Below are 23,205 nucleotides of genomic sequence, written 5' to 3' on the forward strand. Positions count from 1 at the left end.
GAAGTGTTTGATGGAGGATGTTAATTAATACTATCAAAATCCTCTGAATGACTCCTGTAGATATGCTTCCCTATAGCCATACAGTGACAACTTTATACTTTCTTCTTTATTAGAATGCAATACTTGGCAAAAAGCCATAAAAAGTAAACTAGTGGTTGAGACAAGATGGTCTATTGCAGAGACCAGTAGCAGGTACAGAGGAATGAGGCAAGCATCAAATAATACTTTCCTTGCACATCTTCCTGACTTCCCATCTTCACTTCAAAGTTATGCAAGCTTGTCAATATTCTCCAGCTTCTCTTCATCTTATATCCCAATCCTTGACTCCTGACACTGCAAACACTTACACACTCTCAGATGCAAGAATTCCTCAGCCCTAACTCAAACCAAGAACATCACCTACATAAGCTAGCAGAATACATGGAAACATGAGGAACATGACTTCATTGTGGGATGGTGTTGCTGAAAGGCATCAGTCACCCCAAAAGAGAAATCAGTCTATGCAGATGCTGAAAACTTCTGATTCAGCTCAAGACACTGAAGGGTTTATCCAGGCTATCAACTGACTTAGTGACCTGGTTTGAACCCTAGTTCAATGCCCTGCTGGATTTGATACCTGCTGGGTCCCTGATCACTGACACTAAATCTGTGATAGTTCATTTCTGGGTTCCTGGGGTGTTCTAGGTGCTGAGGTTGAGCATCTGGGGCTATTTCCACTATAGCCGCATAGCTTTAAAAGCATAGATTGCTAAGGGAGGATCTGTCCAGTATGAAAGATAAAATGATATAGAGTGTGAGGATGGCTGGAAGGAATCCTTTTTATGACACCCACGCATTATACTAGCTCTGGACGCCTTCTCCTTTCAGCTGTGTCCACAATAACAGGATCAGATCAAAAGCAGAATCTCAATGAGACCAATTATATGATTCTATTCATCTATTGTTGTTCAGGTAACCAGTAACCTGAATTTTCTCAGACGCCACTGCTAGACCACCAGCAACAAATCCAATTCTTTTCACCCCTGTTTCTTCATCTGATAAATAGGAATAAAGGCATTTGCTTTACTTAATTAAGTATTTTGGGGTCTACAGATGAAAAGCATCTGATCACAACTGAGGTGTGAACAGGCAAATGGAAAAAAAATCACTGGAAAACTTAACTGAGTGGCTTCAAATCTCTGAAATGTTTTGAGTCTAATTTCCAGATATGATTCAGGTGGTATTCTCTTTTTGTCACCACCTGTTGTTTCAGCATATTTAAAATCCCAGTTCTGTAAACATTACACCATGTGCCTATGCTAATCCTTTTCACTTAAAACTAAAATTGGTTTTGAAATCCAAGGTGCCTTTCTCCAGTTGTGAAACATTTTATATTTGTTTTAACTCTTCCTGAGCAAAGAGCAAAAACAACTGCTCTAAATGAAGAAAAAAAGGGGATTTTTAAAGCAGATTCAATCTTCAAGCTTTTAACACTCTACCACAATGAGAAACAATGGGTTGAAGGACTGTGGTGGGCAGTTCGCAAGGGCTCCTCACAGACCACTGCAGAAGAGTTTGCTATCATTTCTCTCACTGAAGCATTAAGATTGCTTCCTAAGTGAGACAGTGAAGCTTTGTATCCATCGCCAGGTGGGCTCGCAAATCCTGCTATTGCATCGACAGGGCTTTGGTCAGCACATCTCAAAGCAGTTATTTCCAACAGTCTTTGATTCTTCTGTCGTTTTACGCAAGGAAACTACTGATTGAACAAGGAGGAGTTTCTTCAACCGGAGTGGACTCTTCATTGAGGAAATGGTGGTGGATTAGTTACACACGGTGTGTGCATGCATCTGTGTGTGACTGATCTCATTAAGAAGCAATTTGTTCTCTGATGTTTTTATTGCTGTGCTACAAGTCAGAAAAGAGCTTAAAGGTCTCAATAATGATGACGGCAATAGCAACAGAGGTTTTCAACAGAATTGTCTATAAAGTAAAGAAACACAGTCTTTCCTGCTGTTTTCAAAAGCTGGGATATGTTTCTTTCTGTAAACTCTGAAGTGACTCTTATGGCTCCCTGCAAAGCTGGAGGCAAATGTGAATTACCGTCCCTTGCACACGGACAGCGACATGGGAGGAGTCAGAATTTTAGAAATCGGTGTATTTTTGTTGCCACTCAATCGCCCCTGCATTTACCAGAGTGAGTCAATGTGATCGATACATGAGAGAGCTGTCTGAGAGCACAGAAGGAAAGCAGCGTGAAGTAGAAAAAACTGTGGGGCTTTGCAAATCCCTCTTTCACCTCCCACTGCTGTCTCCACCCTCGACACATTGTAACTCCTCCTGGAAAGCAGTGATGCTGAAGTCTGTCTGGACTAGATCAGCGTGGTCTCGTGAAGTGATTTAGCCAGCTGACACTGACAGAGGGCTTTGCTTTCCCTGCCGCTGCGCCTCCTCCTTCTCTGTAGGAGGGGGAAGCTCCTGTCCCACATGCTGTGTTTTCACGAATGCCTCAAACCAGCTTTGAAAAAAACAGCCTTTTAGCCTGTGAGAATGAGCTGGAGTCTTAGAGGGATTAACCTGGCTGGTAACTGAATTTACAAAGAAGTGTTTTCAGGGGAGTGGAGAACGGTTCAGGAATGGGACTGTGACTGCATGGAGAATGTGTTCTCAAGCTACGGCTCACCCACGCTCTGCTCCATTCACTCTTTTGCAGGGGACCATGAAAAACCTGTGCTGAGACTTGAGTGCTGGGCAGAAGAAACAGTGGGCTGGTGAAGATGGAGAATAGCACAGGGGACCAGCAGAACCAAACTGGGCTGCCAGTATCAAGCCAGGAGATTGTTACAGTTGAATACCAAGTGGTTACCATTCTCTTGGTCATCCTCATCTGTGGACTGGGCATCGTGGGCAACATCATGGTGGTTTTGGTGGTCCTCAGAACCAAACACATGAGAACTCCCACGAACTGCTATCTGGTGAGTCTGGCTGTAGCAGACCTCATGGTGCTTGTTGCTGCAGGACTACCCAATATCACGGAAAGTCTGTATAGATCCTGGGTGTATGGCTATGTAGGGTGTCTCTGCATCACTTATCTCCAGTACTTAGGGATCAATGCTTCCTCTTTTTCCATCACTGCCTTCACCATTGAAAGATACATAGCCATCTGCCACCCAATCAAAGCTCAATTCCTATGCACTTTTTCAAGAGCCAAAAAGATCATTATCTTTGTCTGGGCTTTCACCTCTATATACTGTATGCTCTGGTTTTTCTTGCTAGACCTCAATACAGTAGTCTACAAAGACACTACAGTAGTGTCCTGTGGCTACAAGGTGTCCAGGAGTTATTACTCTCCTATCTATATGATGGACTTCGGTATATTTTACGTTGTGCCAATGGTATTGGCAACGGTCCTCTATGGCCTGATTGCTAGAATACTGTTCCTGAATCCCATCCCTTCGGACCCAAAAGAAAACTCTAAGACATGGAGGAATGATGTGCCTCACCAAAGCAAGCCTGTGAATTCCAAGATGACTAACAGGAGTTTCCATAGCACTATTGCGTCTCGAAGGCAGGTAGGAACAGCAGTTTGAAAGAGATTTTGGAAACATAAAAGCCACTTGTTTTAGAGATCATTTGTCTAAATCTGTAGAAGAAGGTAAAATATATTCTCTTTTTGCTAAGTAGTCAATCTGAAATTCTGGGAGACATATACATATAGATACAAATATAGTTTTTTTCTTGCCTATTCTTTTTTATCTACTGCAATAAAACAGTATTTTATTTCCTATATAAAAAATAAATTAGAAAGTTTCAATACAGAATGAAACATTTTTAGCTATAGTTCTTTTGTTTTACAGCCTATTAGTAATCATACCAAATATACAAGTGACGAGTTCTTTTTTGAGATCTGAAGAGAAAGAACTATCCTGCAGCTTTAGAAGACTTGAAGTTCTGTCCCAGCTAAGGCACTACGGCACTTTGTAAATGCAGTCAAGTTGTTACTTTTCTTGTCTCTAGTTCTCCTGTGAAAAGCCTACATAAGAAAGTCAGTATATAAAAGTGTTTTGTAAATGCTAAGCGTCTTTGTTATTCTGTCTCTCATAAAATATATTTTCGTGCTGATGGCTAAAAGATAAAGCATAGGTTTGACTACCTTCTTTTTATATTGTTAAATATATATGCTGCAATGTGTAATTATACTAGTAGAATACCATTAGTAGATTAAATTATGGCTGTTTGCAATTAATGATTGTCTCATACTCACACAACATGCAGGAAGTAGCACAGGGAGGTGCAGGGCTGAGAAATGCAAAGTGTATTGCTTCTCAGCTGGCTCTTCGGAGCAGGCTCCAGTTGGGTCAGTCAGCTGGATGCGAATGTTGGGAAGCAATGCTCCATATTAAACAACTCGGCTCACACCCCTTGGCAGCCACTGTATGGCACCCTGGAGGGTCACTTTGCCAAGTGGGATGCTTCTACCTCCCTGCACTGCATGGTTCCCTCTTGGGTGATGAGTTGAGCTCTATATTCTTCTTATTTTATGTAGAATGCTGCTGTTCTAATGAGAGGGACTGTTTTCCCTTATTACAGAGATACCTCTCACTGCAAAACTTAACTGTCAAGTGCTCACAAAACACTAGAACCATACTTTGAAATGCATGGCTGAAACATGTGGACTAGGTTATATTTAGTTATGTGACTCCAATTATAGTTAATAGTGGGTTTTTTTTTTTTTCTGTGTCCATGAATTAGTAGAAGAAGATAATCTGTTTTTCAGGTTGTCAATATCACTTCAGAATATATTCTTATGTGTGCACAGCATCACTTGGAAATAATGCAGATCCTTTACACTGAGCATTGCTGAATGTGAATTCTATTATATTGTAAAACCAAAAACTGAGGATTATAATGTGATGTGTTTTATGTCTTGTAATGACAGCAAGACTTTTTCTAAGAGCATAGGTAACCTGATTGCTTAAAGTAGCACCATTATAAGTTAAACTAGCGTTTGCATATAGTAAAACATAGGAAGGAAAGAAAGGATAGTGTGGCATTACTAGTAATATTTTTTATATAATAGCGACATGCAAAATATAGCCAGTGGTGTAAAATGTGAAAACACAAGTCCATGTTTTAAAAAAACCCTAAAAATTCAACAGTTAGAAAGACATACAAGTGAGAATTCCCTGCTGTGCTGGCAAAGGTATGTATAGCTGAAAGTACAGTTTGCTCTCATAGTGAGTTCTGCTATCGTGTAAAACTGTCTGTATACCTTCACAGAATTGTGCCTGCACTACAATGAAAGTGTTGCAAATTATGTCCAACATGTGATCTACAGAAAAAGTGACTGCAAATGTGGTGTAAACTACCTACTGCTGCAGCAATTCTCGTATTTATCCAAGAATGTTTCTGCAAAATAAAAATTGTGCATGTTCCTATGGTGGATTGGTTCATGCTGGCAGCCAAACACCCACCTAGCTCGTTGCTCATTGTGCCTCACAGCATGACAGGGTGGAAAATAGGAAGACCAGGAGCAAGAAAACTCATGGGTCAAGATCAGGAAGATAACTTATCAGTTATTGTCATGGACAATGCAGATTTGACTTGGGGAAAATTAACTTCATTTATTGCCAATATATTGCCCCTTGTTATAGCCACAAGTTAAGCTCAGTCCTTTCTGTGAGACAACTGGCAGCGTAGGGCCAAGGATATTTGCAGTCAGGTTGCAGAAGTTAGTCTCTGTTGCTCCTTCCATCTTATTCTGTTCCTCTGTTTTAGTGTGGGTCCTCCATGAGCTGCAGTCCCTTTGGATAGTGTCTGCATTGCCAAGGACTAACTTCTTCTCTAGCTTTGATGTTTCCTGTGCTGTTTCTCATTTTTTTGTTCTCTTTTCCCTTTTTCCTCTTTCTTTCCAGTGTTTTTGGCATATCTTAAACATATTTTCACAAAGGCACCACCAGCTTGGCTGATGGACTCAGCTGTGTCCTGTTGTATGAGGCAACACAGGCAGAATGCAGGAGCAACCACAAAGCACAGATGAAATGCAAAGAGTGAATTTATTTTCATTACTTCCCAAACTGGGGGATTTCTGAAAAAAACAAACAGTAAAGCAGAAGCATGGAAGTGGGGACAAAGGCACCGCAGAGCTCAGTCCTTGCTAGAGAGTGTGGTTTTGAACCTGCTGGTTTTGCCTGTGTATCAAGGATTCACACAGGTGTATTTCTCTGCTGTGCTCTGATCTTTCCCAGAGCAGGACAAGAATCTCAAGGATGTTTGATAGGGATGCCTCTGAGTTTATCATAGGCATATGTTAGCTAAACATAAAGGTCCTTCATGTTAAGCACATGGGACTTATCAATGGTGGGTATTATATATGTTACTCAGATGGGAGTGTGTTTAGAATCCTCTTCACCAATGTTCTGTTGTATTCCCACACTGGTGGGTTTTTTTGAGCTGTATGGAACTGTTTGTGTCCAGCACAGAGCAGCTCCAGGACTCTTCTCACATTTGTATAATACAATAGAATGAAACAGTAAGTTAGATAAGTTTCTTTATCCTTTATGAAGGTTTAACTCAAGAATTTCATAACCATTTTTGATGATGATTAATCCAATATAGCAGTATGTGAATCCATTTTCCTACTTAGTCTGACCTGGATTGCTTTACCAATCTGTATGTAGCTTGACCCAGACTGCTAGGTCTTTAATTTTTGTGGGACTTACCATTACCTCATCTATGTTAAGAAAGCCTACCATCCCTAAAAAAAGTTCAAAACTTACTTTTTACCTCAGTAAGAAAGCAATTTCTCCTCTGCCTTGTCATACAGTGGTTATGTTTTAGTTGAAAAGCACTATTTTAAGCAGTTTCAAATTCATGCCAGTAATTGACTATATCATCTAGTTGTTTTTCAGACTTTTTTTAGTCTATGTCACTGTGTTAGCACATAGCTGTATATTTACTGTTAGCTCTGTTTCTATGTCTGCTTCCAAGAATTAGTCTTCTATACAATCAATACTTTATATCACGAGTCATACAGTTAAGCAATTTCAGTTGTTTTTTTTTCAAAAATGGCAATACATAGCATAGGTTTCTGACGTGAGAGTCAGTACAGATTTAGAGGCTGGCAGACTAAAAACACAAAGGCCAACTTGGAAACTATATTGGATTCAAAATTTAGGATGCTTCCTCACACCTGGCACCAATGGAAAGAGCAGGGCAGGAGGGGGGTCAACCCTAATATAGCATCTAGGATAACTCTGCGCTCAGGAAGGAAGGGAATATAGAGTGAAATTACAGTTTCCTTACAACTATGGAAGACAGATACTTAAACAGAGAAAATGTGGCTGGGGAGAAGCTCAGCAGTGAGATAAACAGGAGGGAGGGAGGTAGCTGCTGCTGAAAGAGCACAGATGAACCATGTTCAGTTTCATTTGAACAGATGTTTTCAGTCTCTGATATAAACAGGCATAACACCAGCACTGAACAGGAAAAAGCGGTCAGGTGGTCAGAGGACTCCTGTTTTGTTTACAAAAAAACCCAGCAATTTAGAGCATTCTATGATTTGGAAAGAAGGCCTGGGATATATTTCAGAATGGTGAGTTCAGCCTATTTAAAATATTTTTCATGTGAGATGCCTAGGGATGAGTTACAGTACATCTCTAATGAACAAAAATCAGGGCTTCTAAGAGAAAGTAGTCCTCTGCTTACTCATTCCATTCTCTGCCTTTATCCTCCCACCCACACAATTTAAAAGCCACTGAACTATGTTAGTTCTAGGAATTTTTTTTATTCCAATGTTTGGAAAGCTATAGGAACAAAATCTGTTTACTAAGGGATCAATACCCTCATATCGACAACCACCAACAGACAAAGCCTTCAAATGACTCTTCAGGGCTCCCTGAAGTTTTCATTCAAAGCACTGAGAGACAAAATTGGAGAGGGAAGACAAGCAAAAAAAAAAAACAGATGTAAAAATGATTCCTTTTTTTTTCAAATTTCAAAAGAGAGGCAAAGAAGCAAAATAAGCTTTCTTTTCTCATACTGTATCTGCATTTCCAACACTTTTCTGTTACCACTGATATTGGACAACTACTGAAATTGTAAGTTGTTTGTTTACATTGTAAAAAAGTTCTGCCAAGGAAAGGAGCACCAACACATACCCATAGAATGTGTCAAATTGCATTCTTACATCCACTTCTGAAGAGCTAAATCAATCCCACTTGTGCACTGTTTATTCTGTTTTACAGAACCGTATTGGAGAACAGGCTGAAACAGGTGCATTTTAAAGGTTTTCAAAAAGAAAACTAGCTTTATTTGACAGTCAGGCATTCCTTCATACATGGGGGTATATTTCCAACTCACTTTGTGCTTTCCATCATGCTAGTGGTGTCCCAGAAGGAACAGAAACCAGTTCATTCTACTTCTTCTTTGTCAGAAGCTAACTGCAGAGCTTTTGATCAGCCACTTCAAGTCAGCAGACAACATCTGACTTTCTCCAGAAGAAAGATCTCTTCCAGAAAGCAGCAGGATTTCGGTACACTCCATGTTCAGAGTAATCAATTTGTGCTCAAGGCTTTGTGTTGTTAAGCCCTAAGGAATTAACAAATGTAACACTTGGTTTTAGTATTGAAACATGCAGGTAAACCTTCAAGTATGAGTTTAATTTATGACTAAAGAAAAATCTTAAACATTATTAGGTCTGATTGCACTGTTGATAGCTGTTTCAAATGTGCTTTCAGCTATGCTTTGCAAAGAAAATAACCTTCCTAGTCTGAACGATACTGTTGGAAAGCATTTGACTGACAATAAGGGATCTCAGAGATAAACAGTGGCGTATTTTTTTTTTTTTTTTTAGTGGAAGATTAGGAGAAAATGAAAATGTGACTGAAAGTACAATGAGCCATGGAAGAGGGATTAGAACTAGATGATCTTTAAGGTCCTTTCCAAACCAAATCATTCTATAGTTCAGTGAGACATCTTTGATCACAGAGAAATCATAAAGTATTTCTGCTGAGTGATTTGCACGACTTGAATCTGAGAAAATAGAAAGAAGTACTTCTAGTCTACATATTATCTCAAGTTAAAGAAGAGGGAAGTTGAGCAAGCAAAATTTTCCAGCACCCTTCAGTTGATCCCAGGTTACAGTATCTGAATCTTCAAAGCTTAACAGAATACAGATCAATATAATTAAAAGACAATATCATGACAAAGAGTATCTCTTAAGGCCAGGCAGTTCAAAGTCCCATTTACTTTATTCAGAGCCAAAGAAGGAGCTTCAATGTAAATTCACTGTTAAGATGTATTTAACAACTGTATAATCATTTGGATAGATGATCGCAGTTCCCAAAGAAGTCAATTAAAGTTGATTTCTGCTTACTCAGCAGCAAATACAGACTGTGAACTTAGAGCTGTCCAATTAAACCCACAGTCTGAATGTGTGAGGACCTCATGAAGCACTGGGAAACTGTAATTATTGTCAATGAACTAGGATAAAAACTGCATGCAGTGGCAATAAAGCCTGAGTGTGTTCCAAAGGATCATGAACCAACAAGGGACTTTGTCCCAGATCCCTGAGGGCCTTAGATTAAGAAATTTCCCTCCAATACTTTGACATATTTCATGGAATCACTGAGGCTGACGGGTGCCTCTGGAGATCACCTAGTCAGTCCCAGTGGTAGCACTAGTTTCAGTGGTACTGGTAGGCTGAATTCACATGTCTTGTTAGCCTACTAGGCAGCTGTTCTTCCAACATTTTGTTCTAGCTTCTTCATTGCAGTTGTAAAGGCAGATGCAACAGTTACATTGTTTACTTTTCAGGTCTGCGTATAATTGCATTAGTTTACCAATTTGTGTGTTTGCTGTTCCAAAATGGCCTGTTACTAGTACTTGCAAATCATCCATATTGTTAACTTTCCAGAAAAGATATTTACTGACTGTATCCTAATCAAAATGAATAGCAATTGAGCAAACATTAGCTGCGGTTACAGGCATTTATCTCACAATAATTTTCTAACAAGTAACACAAACCAAGATTCAATTTTTTTTACAGCATACAGTATGAGAGAGAAAAGTTATTTCTACCATATTTTTTTCCTGTAGGTGCTTCATTTTGCTACCAGTGCTTCTTTTTCTCTAGTAGCACAAGTACTAGGAACTCTCAGCATTTCTAAAACATTAATGTTTTTTCTTCTGAAGATTTGAATCGTTTTGTTCTGCTCAGAAGCAAGAAAATGTCCTGAAGACCTAGGCATTGCAGAAAGGAAGAAGAGAGTGAAAGAACTTAAAAAGGAAGGATAGAAAGGGCACTTGCCTGTTGCACAGGAAACTTTGAAAATGTGAGGGAAATCTTTTTTTCCAAGAATGCTTGTTCTGTGACCTACCTTGGCAAGCAGCTCATTACTTTTTAAGAAAAAGCAAGAGGTCAGGAGAAGCAGATGGGAAGAAAAGGAAGCAACCTAAGTCTCTTTTTTTTGCAGCTAAGAGTCTATACACTGTTTGGTCAATGTGCTTGTGGAATCACAACCTGGGCTAGGCACTTCCTTTTCTTTTTCCCATATGTTACTCCAGATCAGATCATGGTTGTGAATGTGTTGGTATCTCCGGCACTTCCATTTTATCCCACATAACTCTGCCAATAGATCCCAAATTTTCTTCAATGAAGATTTTTGGTGTGAATAGGAAAGAACCTTTGTCTAAATCATGTGTTTAGACAGCTGGGTTCATCTATAAATGCAAAATCAGGTGCAAAAATATTCAAGAGCATACTTGCAGCATCTTTGGGTCAGAAGCCCTGAGGGCCTTTAAACACCTTTTTTTCCCATTTGACTTGACACCTCCTTCCAGCTTGAGAAGCTGCAAATTCTCAGGTCTGTAACAATTAGCTTACTAGGATATCACTAAGGAAAAGTCATTTAGCAAAAACTAGGAGTCTGTAGCCAGTTGGGGTTTTTTTGTTTGTTTGTTTTTATTCTTCTTATTGTAGATAACTTTTCTGAAATTAATACTGAACAGACATTCCCAGCTCAAGAGTTTATCTGTAGTTTAACTTTGGCTCTACAGATGTAGGAATGTACATGTTCCTTCCAAGGTGAGTACTAACCTTCTGCCCCTCTTCCATCTACCTCTATGTCCCCCTAGGTTACCAAGATGCTGGCTGTGGTGGTAATCTTATTTGCGTTTCTGTGGATGCCCTATCGCACACTGGTGGTGGTCAATTCCTTTCTCTCCAGTCCCTTCCAAGAAAACTGGTTCCTGCTGTTTTGCAGAATCTGTATTTATTTAAACAGTGCCATCAATCCTGTAATTTACAATCTCATGTCTCAGAAATTCAGAGCATCCTTTAGGAAACTCTGCAACTGCCAGCAGAAAGAGGACAAGAAACCAACAAACTACAGCATGGCCCGGAATTATAACGTCATCAAAGAGTCTGATCACTTCAGCACTGAACTAGAAGATATTACTGTTGCCGACACTTACCTGGCCTCTGCAAAACTGTCACTTGGTGATACCTGTTTGTCATCTGAGGTAACAGTTAACACATTTTAATGTTTGGTGCATAGTCCTCATGAACAAGAGCATGTTGACTTGCATGGGCTTGTGATGGGGTAGCTTTCAGCTGGGGCAGTGCAATGAAGGACTAGGAAGGGCTGGAGGTGACAGATGATGCACCACCAAGAAGAGCAGTGTCATGGTATGGCAGGAAGGGAGTACTGCCTGGCTCTAGAAAGCGGGGCTCTCAAAGCGCCTTGTGCCAAGCATGATGCGACTGGGAGGATCTTGGGTATGGAGAAGGATAAGGAGAAACTTGCAGGGTAAGCTTTACTCCCCGAGGAGTAGAAGGCAATGGTGGACCATCATAGAGTGGCACTCGGGCACAGTGCCTCACATACATGTCTAGCAGGAGGGTGGGCATTGGTGTCTGAACACAGTGACTCCTCCTGGGCCATGCTCTGGCTGCCTGTGGGAATGCAATGGGACATTTTCTCATGCCTCAGACCCCAGCTCCAGCTTGAGTTTAGTTAGCCCAGTGCCACCAGGTGGCTGGAGTGAAGAGAAAACACGGGTCTCCCCCACACCAGCACTCCATTCTTAGAGTTCTAAAAGCAACATTCATTTCCATGCTGTCTGCATCATCCCTGTATATAGCTCAACCTTCTAACTCAGCTGTCTTCTACATGATGATACATGTTACTCTTTTAAAAATGTTTTTTCTTACATAATACTACCTAAATACTGTTTATAAGCCTGTGTACCTGAGACCTTACAATATGGGAGACAATTTTTTTTTCTTTGGTTCTCTCCTTATTTCAGGCCTGAAGCCCACCTTGTTCTGAGTATGAAGTCGTATAAAACCTTTGGATGCTCTGTTCCCACCAAGCTCTATGAAATGAAAAGTCATGTCTGCTCGCAGAATTGCAGGTGTTACCATATGCATCCTACAAGAAAAAGCAGCCTCTTTGTGAATGAAAAGAACATACTACTGAATCTAACTGAATGAAGCACTTAATACAACATAACTTTAAGTACGTGAGTTAGCTGCAGCGGAATACCCAAATCTTCTTTCTCATGCATTGGCCAAAGAATAGTCTGCTCTCTTAGAAAGAGCAAGGCTGCCCAGGATATCTCCATGGATGCAGAGCAGGGCAGTGGATGATGCTCCCAGTGAAGGTGGGAGGCAAGAAGAGGGGCTGCCCTCCTACATGGCTGCTGTGTGTCCTGAGAACACTCACTATACACTGGGCAGTGCCAGCAGAGCCTGTAAGACAGCTGCCAGAACTACTGCTGATTACAGTAATTACCTGTCATTGACTCTTTCAGCCCAAAGCAGTGCAAATCTAATTGCAGGCATCTTAGCACCCTTCAATAAGCAGGTATTTGAAGGCAAAGAGCATGACATCTTTTGGGTTTTTTTTCTTTTTCATTTCTGTTGCCTTGAATAGCATGAAATAAGAAGACCAGTCAATGAATTCACAGCAGGGAATAAACAAATTTAAAAGTCAATAGGAAACTTTATAAAAATCTTAGTTCTCATAGCAAGCTAGTTTATAGATGTACCACTTTATATGTAAGTCTCTACTAATACTGAATCATGTCTGAACTTGACAGGTATTGAACAGTATTGGACAGGCTTTTAGCAGTTATTTTTATGTTAGTTCAATGGTAATTGTGTCTCAGACCACTACAAGGAGTTTATATAGCTTCAATATATATAATGTCTAGGGTAAAGAAGAAAATTCAGTGAAAAATGTAACTTTTTTTCAGTTTTTGCTGCAAAAGACATCCATTAGAATACTTCAGGACATTACAAAGTGTTTTGAAAGATTCATTGGCTGCATATTTGACTGAAAAGAGAATACACTGTGAAAGCATTGCTACTTCTTAATTTTTCTAGTTCATTGTAATGTTCCCTTTACATCATGACCTTCAGCACTGGTTTTGAAAATCTGGAGCCAGAGACAAAAAAAATATGTTATAAAAAGGCAGTTTCTAGTCTGTACTCACCCTGCTTGCTCTGGCCACAGCTGAGGTTACCAATCTCCATGACTCATCCCTGTTCTCGTGAGAAGTCACCAGATGCTTGCATGCTCTTTCTGCACAACTAGCAGCAAGCAACCTGGGGCCACTGCCTCCCAGAATTCCAGCTGCAGTATAAACTCAGTGTATCACTTTGGCTTTGCTCTAGACCAGTTTATGCTCTTGCTAGAATTACATTTTCTCATTCTTGTTCAGCAGCAACAGAAACTCATGAAGGCTCCTACATGTTGTTTTCTGTTCTGAAAATTTTTGCTCAGCTTTTGTACTTTAAAAAGCTGTAAAAAATCGAATGGTTCTGGTGTAAGTCCTATCCAGTGTGAGATAAAAGAGTTAACCTCACTAGCACTGTAAGGTTTTCCTGTCCGGTGATTCTTTGTATATACAGCTACTTCACCATTTTAAAACACTTTCACTTACATTCAGCCATATCTGCAAATTTAGAGAATTAAAAATACTCCAGTAGCTCTTAGATTTAAATTTCAATGCAAACCCATGTGTGCTGCATCCAAAAACCTCCATTTGACATTCTTTGGATGACAAGGAGGAAGGGAAGAGTCTGCTCTGTCTGTGTCCTTGCTTTAACCTTTAAGCTTTAACCTTTAAACCCTCTGTTTTAACCTTGCAGAGCTCCCCAGGTACTCATTAGTTTGACAGAGTGATGCCAGGGCATGAAGGGACCAGCAGCAAGAGGTTTTTAATGAGCAGTTACAGACTTACTCTAGAAAGCCCTTTCTATCACTTATTTCCATAAAATCATAGAATGGTTTGGGTTGGAAGGGACCTTAAGGATTATCTATTTCCAGCCCCCTGCTGTGGGCAGGGACACCTCCCACTAGATGAGGCTGCCCAAGGCCCCATTCAACCTTGCCTTGAACAATTCCAGAGACAGGGCATCCACAACTTCCCTAAGCAACCTGTTCCACTGCCCCACCACTCTCATCATGAAGAATTTCTTCCTAATATCTAAACTAAATTTCCCCCCTTCCAATTTAATGCCATCAGCACTTCTTTTTCATTTTGGCAAGCAGAGGGAGTGAGACCATGGAGGTATCATTCTTCCAGATACTTTTACCTCAGATTATGGGAAGTCCATGTTAAAACCAGGCAGAACACCACACCAGAGCCGGGCTGTCCACTGGAGCCTCCACTCTGATGCATAGGAGCTGGACGAGTTTGACTGGAGCAGAGCTGGCAGCTGAACCCATGCAGGCTATATTGCAATATTTTCTATATCTTCTGCATAGGGCCCCACACAACTGGCAGGGGAATGTCCAAACTCTGCTACTTTTAAAATAATAAGGAAAAAAAAAATAAAATTAAAGTCACATGGCAATCAAGCAGGCAAAGCTGACCAATGTTCAAGATTCAGAAGAGAAGAATACCTATATTATTCTGAAAGGGAATACCTAGTGGTCATATTTCATAATACAATACTATGGCAGTGATATACATTTTAAATAAACCTTTTCTTCATAGAGCTTGATGTGAAATTATGGAGTTCTACGGCATTTTGCAGCTCACACTTGCTTAAAGCTACAGTTTCCCACCATAAGGGGAAGTCAAGGAGAGGTACCACAACCTGTGTAACCTTGCCTCCAAAGTAACTGTCACAATAAAATGAAATTGCCAGGGTTATCTTATGTGGGCATTTATATTTATTTAGCTAAGAAATATGTTTGAAATAGATGTAGATTCCTGTATCTGACTGAGAAAAAACCTTTGTGTGCAGTCAGCCAGCATCTCTTGCAGCTGATCAGAATAGATCCCTGTGTCAGTACTGGGGGGAGAGGGTGCAGAGGTGACTGCTAGTGGAGCCAGCACGTGGAAATCCTTTTGCTCTTCAAATGCTGCCATCAGTTAGGCATATATATAGCACTTTCAAACTAGCCTTACCTCTCAGACTTTCTAAAGCAGTGCCAGAACTACATCCTTCTCTGATGTAAACAGTGAGTAGACCTCCAGGACACGGAGCAGGCAAAGAGAGTGCGTACCACAAAAACCTGGTTATGCTGTTTGGAACACAGCTGGGTGGGCTAAGAACTGAGCCAAGTATTCGTGTTATAACAGTAACACAAACACATTTTTATCTTTAACCTTTTCACAGTACAGAGTGAATTGTGACTCTTATAGACTGACAATATAAGAACTCATTCTCTCCTTTTATTGCCATTTTGCTCAAAAAGTAACTTACTGCTTTCTCAGTCTCTCTCCCCACAATTATTTTTTTCTGGATACTCAGGTGAGGTATTTGAGTCCAGCTTCTCAGTGAGTTTTCATCAAGGGCTAAAATCTATGTAGGTGATTTTGTATGCAGCATCGCTTGGAATAAAAATGAAAGGGAATGATTTCATGCTGATACTTATTTGTGCAGTGATGATGATGCCTGCAAAGTTGAGTGCACAAATGTGATGTACAAAATTGCGTATCTCAGCTAAGGTGTGATTTTAACTCTTAATTTGCCGTGACTATGTCTTTATAGTATTTATTAAATCCATGGTAATTTTATACTGATTTCTACAGTTAATACCATGGAACTTTACTAAATATCATGTTAATGTGATTTTAGACCTATTTCTGTGTTTTCCTCTCTGTTTATAACAGCAGCTAACCTTTTTTCTTGTACCTAGATGGTGTAGATTAGATATATGGGCATGCATTTATATAAATATTTATGCAATTTTAGGTTTATTAATAATATAACAAACTCTTTAGCTAGAAGTGGAAGTGACTGGATGTCAACTCCTGACTGCAGTAATATAACTATTTGTCTTGGTATATTTATTTTGTGAATAACAAACTCCTCTGCAACATTTAAAAAATTGTCTGTTTGGTATTAATATTGAGATCCATGTCTGTCTCCTCATTTAATGACTTTGATGGAAGAGATTGCATTCTTATTGCATTTTTATCTGGAACATTATCCAGCATATAAGACAAGAGATACTACCGTAGCATCTGACTTCTGGAACTACACTTCCAGTGTGAAATCCTTCAGTGTTGGTAAAATGTGCAGCAGAGAAAGGTTAGGTGTCATTAAACACATTTTTGGTCAGATTAATGCATGAACTCTTTGAGGTCAGAGTTCTGTGTATATCAAAGCAGCTCAAACATATTGTGAAGCGGTTCATGATCCTATACAAGTGACTAAAGAACGGATCAGGAGTTGCCACAACACATACAAGATGAATGATTGGATTAGCCACCTGGTCTTAGCAAGTAAACAAATAATTCTTGTTTGGTTTCTTTACAAAGCTTTTCTTAAAAAATATGCTGCACATTGGCATCATTGAAAAAAAACCATATTATTGCAAGACTAGTCAAAGCTAAATTGTTATTTCAACTGCACTGCATATGCTCATTTATTTCTCTGGATTCCACTGTATATAGTTGTTTCATTTGTTACAAAGTGCAGTGAAATTTCAAGACAATCTTCTGGTATTTTGTTATCTCTTCTTTAGACAGAATTGTTTCTTTGCTGTTTTGTTCTTTTCAATAAGAGATCGATTTTTCCTGATTCTTTAATTACTACTGGGATATAGTGATACAGCAAGTGCCAGCTGAAGAGACTGGAACTCCAGAGTCCCTTAATTTGGGGACTGAATTATGTAAATCTGAAGTCATACAAACTATTCAAGAGCAGCTGGTTTAGAATGAATTGTTTGTTCACTTACCCAGAGTAATTCTGATCTCATTCTATAACTGCATGTTTATAAATTTGTTACTTAATAAGATTGTGAAACTGCTGATAAATACAGTCCTTCTAAAAATTAAGAACAATTTATCTTTAAAATAAATATTTTGTCATTCTTTGGCACTTGTGGAGATTAATTTGTGATGGATCTTTGTTGTGTGTCTAATAAAATGTCTATCAAGGTAATTATATACAACTTTAATTTTTTTAACAAGTACCTGACTACCTACATTTTGCTTTACTATCCTTGGCAATGTACAAATAATGTAACAACATCCTATGCTATCTCTAGGGGAATGAGTATCCTGAAAAAGCAAGCTTTGTTTCCTGAAGGAAGAGCAGTTTGCCAGTAGTCTAACAGTAGCACTGCTTAAATAGAGACCTCCACTACTGACTCAGTCCCCTACTTGCTTCTCTGGTGATGACATCCGTTTGCACTTGGACCGAGCCTCAAGAGCATGAGAGGAAATACTTGGTCTGCTCTGATCTTCCGCCACATAATGCACAGGAAATTCTTCTGGACAAACTTCCTATAGGCTAGAGGAAAGCCAGTTGCAGGGCTTTCGTTTCTTGGGTAAATGCTCTGTCACTAGTATTAAGAGTAGGTGGCTCATTCTCCCACAAGACCTTGCTAACTTCTGTGAGTCCCAGGTAGTAGGTTCTTTAATCCTTTCATGCATTGACTGAGAAACTTGGTATCTGACTCAAGTTGCCTGCAAGGAGATGAATAACCACATTATTCTCCCTCTGTACTCGGCACTGGTGAGACCGCTCCTTGAATACTGTGTTCAGTTCTGGGCCCCCCACCACAAGAAGGATATTGAGGCTCTGGAGCGAGTCCAGAGAAGAGCAACGAAGCTGGTGAAGGGGCTGGAGAACAGGCCTTATGAGGAACGGCTGAGAGAGCTGGGGTTGTTTAGCCTGGAGAAGAGGAGGCTGAGGGGAGACCTCATTGCCCTCTACAACTACCTGAAAGGAGGTTGTGGAGAGGAGGGTGCTGGCCTCTTCTCCCAAGTGACAGGGGACAGGACAAGAGGCAATGGCCTCAAGCTCCACCAGGGGAGGTTTAGGCTGAACATTAGGAAAAAATTCTTCACAGAAAGGGTCATTGGGCACTGGCACAGGCTGCCCAGGGTGGTGGTTGAGTCACCTTCCCTGGAGGTGTTTAAGGCACGGGTGGACGAGGTGCTGAGGGGCATGGTTTAGTGTTTGATAGGAAGGGTTGGACTCGATGATCCGGTGGGTCTTTTCCAACCTGGTTATTCTATGTTTCTATGATTCTATATATTAGTACATGGTGGGAGTGGACCTGCTGGAGAGTCGCTCTGCTGAGACGTGCTCCATGCTCCAGCTCAAACTCCCTCTTGATCTCACTGCATTCACCTTCTCTGAACTACTACTGCTTTGCTGGGCACACAGATCATTTTCAGTCAGCCTTTCCAAGCACATAGGGCATTTCACCTTTTCTCTTCCACATAATATTTTCAGGGACATGTAAATTATAGCAGTTAACAGTGCACTGTGACAGAATTTTGTTGCAAACTCTGAGCACAAAAAACATCCAGGGAACAAGAGAGCATACAAAATGGCTTGAGACAAATGTTTGCTTTTGCATCTCTGGAAATTCTTCCAGAGGATTTTTTTTTTACCAAGTGTGGATCATGCCAAATCATTGATTTCTAAGTAAAAGCAAATAAATATTAGTTGCAAGCCACAGATGCAGCATCTCTTCCTTGCCCAAACTGTGTCTCACCAATGGGACCCCAGGTGTTGTCCTACCGTAGTCCCCCGTCAGTGCCAGTAGGACGTGTGGTGGGTGGTGGAAGGGAGAGATACTTGGGCTGGGGGACAGACACAGAAACAGTCCACTTGCCTGTGCTCTTCCCAACCAATTCTCCCCTGTCAGGAGGCAGAGGTGAGCAGTCAGAACGAAGCGGTAAGGCATGTGGGGTGCAAGAGGGAGAGCACTGCTGTGGGCCCCAGAAAGAGAGGAGATCTGTAGAGTGGCCCCAGAACAGAAGTGCTAGAGGAAGGAGTGCTATAAGAGGGCAGGCTGAGGAGAGAAATACTCAAGGACAGGGCAGTGTGCAGAGCAGGACCTGACCGTGAATATCAGCATGGAGTATATGTTAGGGAGCTGGGAGAAAAAGGCTTTTTTATGCTAGTACAAGAGTGTCAGCAAGAGATACTGGAGCTCCATTATCAATATCATTGAATTGTTAGAGCCATCTGGATGGCTAGCATCATCTAAAACAATCCCTTGGTGAGCTTCAGGAACAAATATGGCCCAGGGCTGTTCCAATAGATACTCTGAGACCATCATCCCTGTTTGAGAAGACATGCAGGGCATGATCTACTCCAAGGTAAAAATATAGCCAAAGGAGGGCACGCTACATCGTGAAATGGATGGAATGTAGGGAGAAGATAGAAGGCTTCAATCCTCCAATCCTCCAAGAGCTCTGTCAACCTTCCCTAGCTCTTTCACTTTAGCTTTCCCCATGAGCACCTGCCCAGAGCTCACTCTAGCACTCCAACAGAAGCAAGTTTTGCAGCCTCCAGTCCTGAGGACAAAGTTCATTGCTTGAACTTTTAGCCTTGGGGGGCCTGGAAAAAAAGGGCATTCAATGTGCCTGGGTTTCAAGAAGCATTGGGAAGGACATTTTACCTGCAGAGAATTTTACAGGCATGAACACAGTAATGCTGTTCCTTGTAGTCATGCTGATGGGCAAGTCCACTAGGATGGACATACTGTGTTCAGTTTTGAGCCCCTCACTACAAGGACACTGATGTTCTGGAGGATGTCCAGAGAAGGGGAACAAAGCTGGTGAATGGTCTGGAGACCAAGTCTTATGAGGAGCGGCTGAGGGAACTGGGATTGTTTAGCCTAAAGAAAAGGAGGCTGAGGGGAGGCTTTGTCACTGTCTACAACTGTGTGAAAGGAGGTTGTAGCAAAGCGGGTGCTGGTCTCTTCTCCCAGGTAATAAGTGATAAGATGAGAGGAAATGGCCTCAAGTTGTGCCAGGGGTGGTTTAGACTGGATATTAGGAAGAATTTCTTCACTAAAAGGATTATATGGCACTGGAACAGTTTCTTCCATAGACAGAAAATAACAACAACCTCATAATATAAATTTCTGTTGAGTGTAGAGTAGATAAATGCTCCTTCTAATTGTTAACAACTACTTATATCCTATATATTCAAATAAGGAGTCTTGAAAATAAGATTAGGAGATTTTCACTCAAAAGCTTCACTTGACTCATAGCTTCCAATAAAAAAAGGATAGAAAATGAGTAGATTCTAAAATAAGTGGCATCCATCCAACAAGGTTCATATTTGAGGCAAGAGATCTCCCTGTGTATGATGAGCATACACTGAGTTTATATCAGTTTCAGAAAGTAATGATGCAGGCATCCAGCCAGCTACACAGCAGAAAGATGTCCTGTAATAATGAAACAAATCTCTTTTGTTCACAAGTTCTGGACAAAAAATACATGAAAGAGAATAAATGATAACAAGAGACATCTCACGGTGTCTAGAGGAACTACGTGCAGCAATTCAGTTTCATAAGCCATTGATTTATATTTGTAATATAGCAAAGCACATTTATAAGGAAATTATGGAAAGATTTATGATTTCATGAAAGGCAGGCTATACCGTGTTTGGGCGGACATTGTCATTCAGGAGGACAATGAGCAGAAATTACAAGGAGTCAGTGAGTTATTCAATACCTAAGATACATGTTTAGAGTTGAAATGGACAAAGGTGTCACTGTTGTGCGGAAGCCTCTTAAAAAATAGAGACTTTACAGTGTAAACATTAAATTTTTAACACTGGAGCCTATCCAATTAAGAGAGTGAGCAAAACAGCTAGAGGATACAATGGACTTGTGGAAGAGGCAGGTGGCATTGTCTCCACTGCACTGAGAATAGGTTAGTGTAATTTTTCAGAGGTCATGTCTAATAACAAGTTGCACATCAAAGAAACTTCAAAAGCTGTTGCTGTCACTCTAAAATAGGATGCAACAAGGTACTTGAAGTAGACTGTTCCATCTAATGTACTAAAAAGAATAGGGGAGCACAAAGCAAGCTCAGATAATAAGATTGCATATTTATAAATTACAAGCTCTAGTTTAATTTCTCCAGTGATATGACGTTCTGGAGTGTCAGACTGAAGTTCAATAGGCTGCTTCTTACTTTGTCTTCTTACATTAAATATTTTGGTCTCAAGGAAAGCTGTTCTGCAGGTGATAATTGCATGTAGTGAATAGTAGTGAATTAAGTGGCAGCTCTGCACACGCACTGCTCTGCCACCGCTGATGCTGTTAAGTTGTTGTACAGTCTCTGGAGCCTGCCCAGCCTCATAGCAAGCAATACTCTCACAGGCAAAGGGCAGGAGTGAGCCTGGCCTGACAATATTCCTAATAAGCACTTTGGATGTTGCCACTTTCTTTGTGAAGGTAAAAGAATTTATACAGTATGATCACAGACCACATAGAGCCTGTTGGGTCTGATACTAGCAAATCAATGGTGGTCTAGTTCAAATGTCATCATAGGCACAGCCTATGGGAACTAAATGCCTTTACTACCTTTTCTTTAACAATACACTCCTCTCTTCCAAAGGCAGAAATGTACCTTTATACCTAGTCATCATAAAGAAGTCAAACTCATAGCAGTTGTTCTCTGTCTGCCTATTGGTCTTTTGCATCCAGATCCTTAAGTGGACTTGAGTAGTAGAAAGCTTGCCTACTACGTGGAATGACAGTAGATGGTCTAATCACAGATTTTTCTTCTCCCTAGAAAAAAATCATTTTGCTATTAGAAATAAGAAAAACAAAATAAACTTCACTATAATAAGGTATTATATTTTTCATAGAATAAATGTTTTATACTCTATGCAGATTGTGCAGTTCAAGCTCATAAAGGAACAAGGGAAATGAGTACAATGCAAGGAAAGAAGAAACTGAACATAGTTAAAAAATATTATGTACAGGGTAAATACCATATAATTATGCCAATAACTAATTATTGTTTATAACAACCTTTCTCAAAGATTCTGAGTTTATGCTGAAATGCCATCAAAATTTTTTTGCAACATAAAATTCATGAAACACAAGCATATGCTTAATGACTTCTGAGTGCTTAAAAGCTTTCCAAAACAGCATTGGCTACGGAATTGGAACTTCATTTTTTTTGACTAGGAAGCGTAGCAACAACTCTATGGACTGAGGTAGTTATCAAAATTCATGACTGCCATTTCAGTAAGATTAACCCCCTTCCCTTTGAACCCCAGAGGTGAAGCTCACAACTCCAGTTGCTGCCTCTGGCACAAAAAAGCCTACTGCTGGTATCCCATTTTCTGCAGAGGAAACTCCACCTTGACCAGGCATATCAGCTCTTGAGACCATGACCTCTGCCTGGGACCCCTCACTTCATTCAAGGCACCACGGCTGCCTACGGCAAAACAGACCCTTTGCAGACAACGTGTCCCTCTTACTTCCACTCCCTCGTGCCAGTTGGTATCAGTACGCTGCAGAATACCTGGATACAAGAGGGGTTGTGAGCTACCAGAAATGGTAGCACCACTTGTGAGACATAGAATTGTAGAATCATAGAATAGTTTAGGTTGAAAGGGACCTTAAAGATCATCTAGTTCCAACCCAGGAAACAATAGTTAAGAGAGAGAAAATTCCATTTTATGTTAAAATGTAATCCTAAATCTGGAATAGGGGGTCCTTTTCTGCTCTTTCCTCGTTAACAGAACACAGTAGACTTTTCAAACCTGATGAGATCTTGGTCCTAAATACTAAACTCCTTCTGGGGACAGCTATCACAATAGGAGAAGGTACTGGATTGAATTCTCTCTGCCCACTGAATGAGGGCTGTCAGAAGTCAGATTTTTCTCAATATGGTTTTTGTAAAAAAAGCTGGGCTTCTGTCAGTATTTCAGAAATCTAATCTCTAAGACTGTGCCAGAAGCAGCAAATTTCATGAATGTATTAGATA

The 23,205-nt window shown here is 40.4% G+C and overlaps 1 protein-coding gene across 2 annotated transcripts; it reads left to right on the top strand.

The window, feature by feature from the left end:
- The first annotated feature begins 2,583 nt into the window (after window positions 1-2,583).
- TRHR (thyrotropin releasing hormone receptor) lies at window positions 2,584-12,357 on the top strand. 2 transcript variants are annotated; one of them, XM_069853135.1, is made up of 3 exons: window positions 2,584-3,551; window positions 11,116-11,502; window positions 12,289-12,357. In XM_069853135.1, the coding sequence occupies exons 1-3, from the start codon at window positions 2,757-2,759 to the stop codon at window positions 12,292-12,294; spliced, it is 1,188 nt and encodes a 395-aa protein (XP_069709236.1). In that variant the 5' UTR covers window positions 2,584-2,756; the 3' UTR covers window positions 12,295-12,357. The 2 variants fall into 2 exon arrangements, with proteins under 2 accessions (XP_069709236.1, XP_069709235.1); XM_069853134.1 differs by lacking the exon at window positions 12,289-12,357 and having other exon boundaries at window positions 11,116-11,523.
- Window positions 12,358-23,205: the final 10,848 nt, after the last annotated feature.

The sequence above is a fragment of the Phaenicophaeus curvirostris genome, chromosome 3, assembly GCF_032191515.1.
Source record: "Phaenicophaeus curvirostris isolate KB17595 chromosome 3, BPBGC_Pcur_1.0, whole genome shotgun sequence".
Lineage (NCBI taxonomy): Eukaryota > Metazoa > Chordata > Aves > Cuculiformes > Cuculidae > Phaenicophaeus > Phaenicophaeus curvirostris.

Coding starts and splice junctions, on each gene's coding strand:
- TRHR (XM_069853134.1), top strand. CDS start 2,757: ATGGAGAATAGCACAGGGGACCAGCAGAACCAAACTGGGCTGCCAGTA. Junction 3,552..11,115: donor CTATTGCGTCTCGAAGGCAG/GTAGGAACAGCA, acceptor ATGTCCCCCTAG/GTTACCAAGATGCTGGCTGT.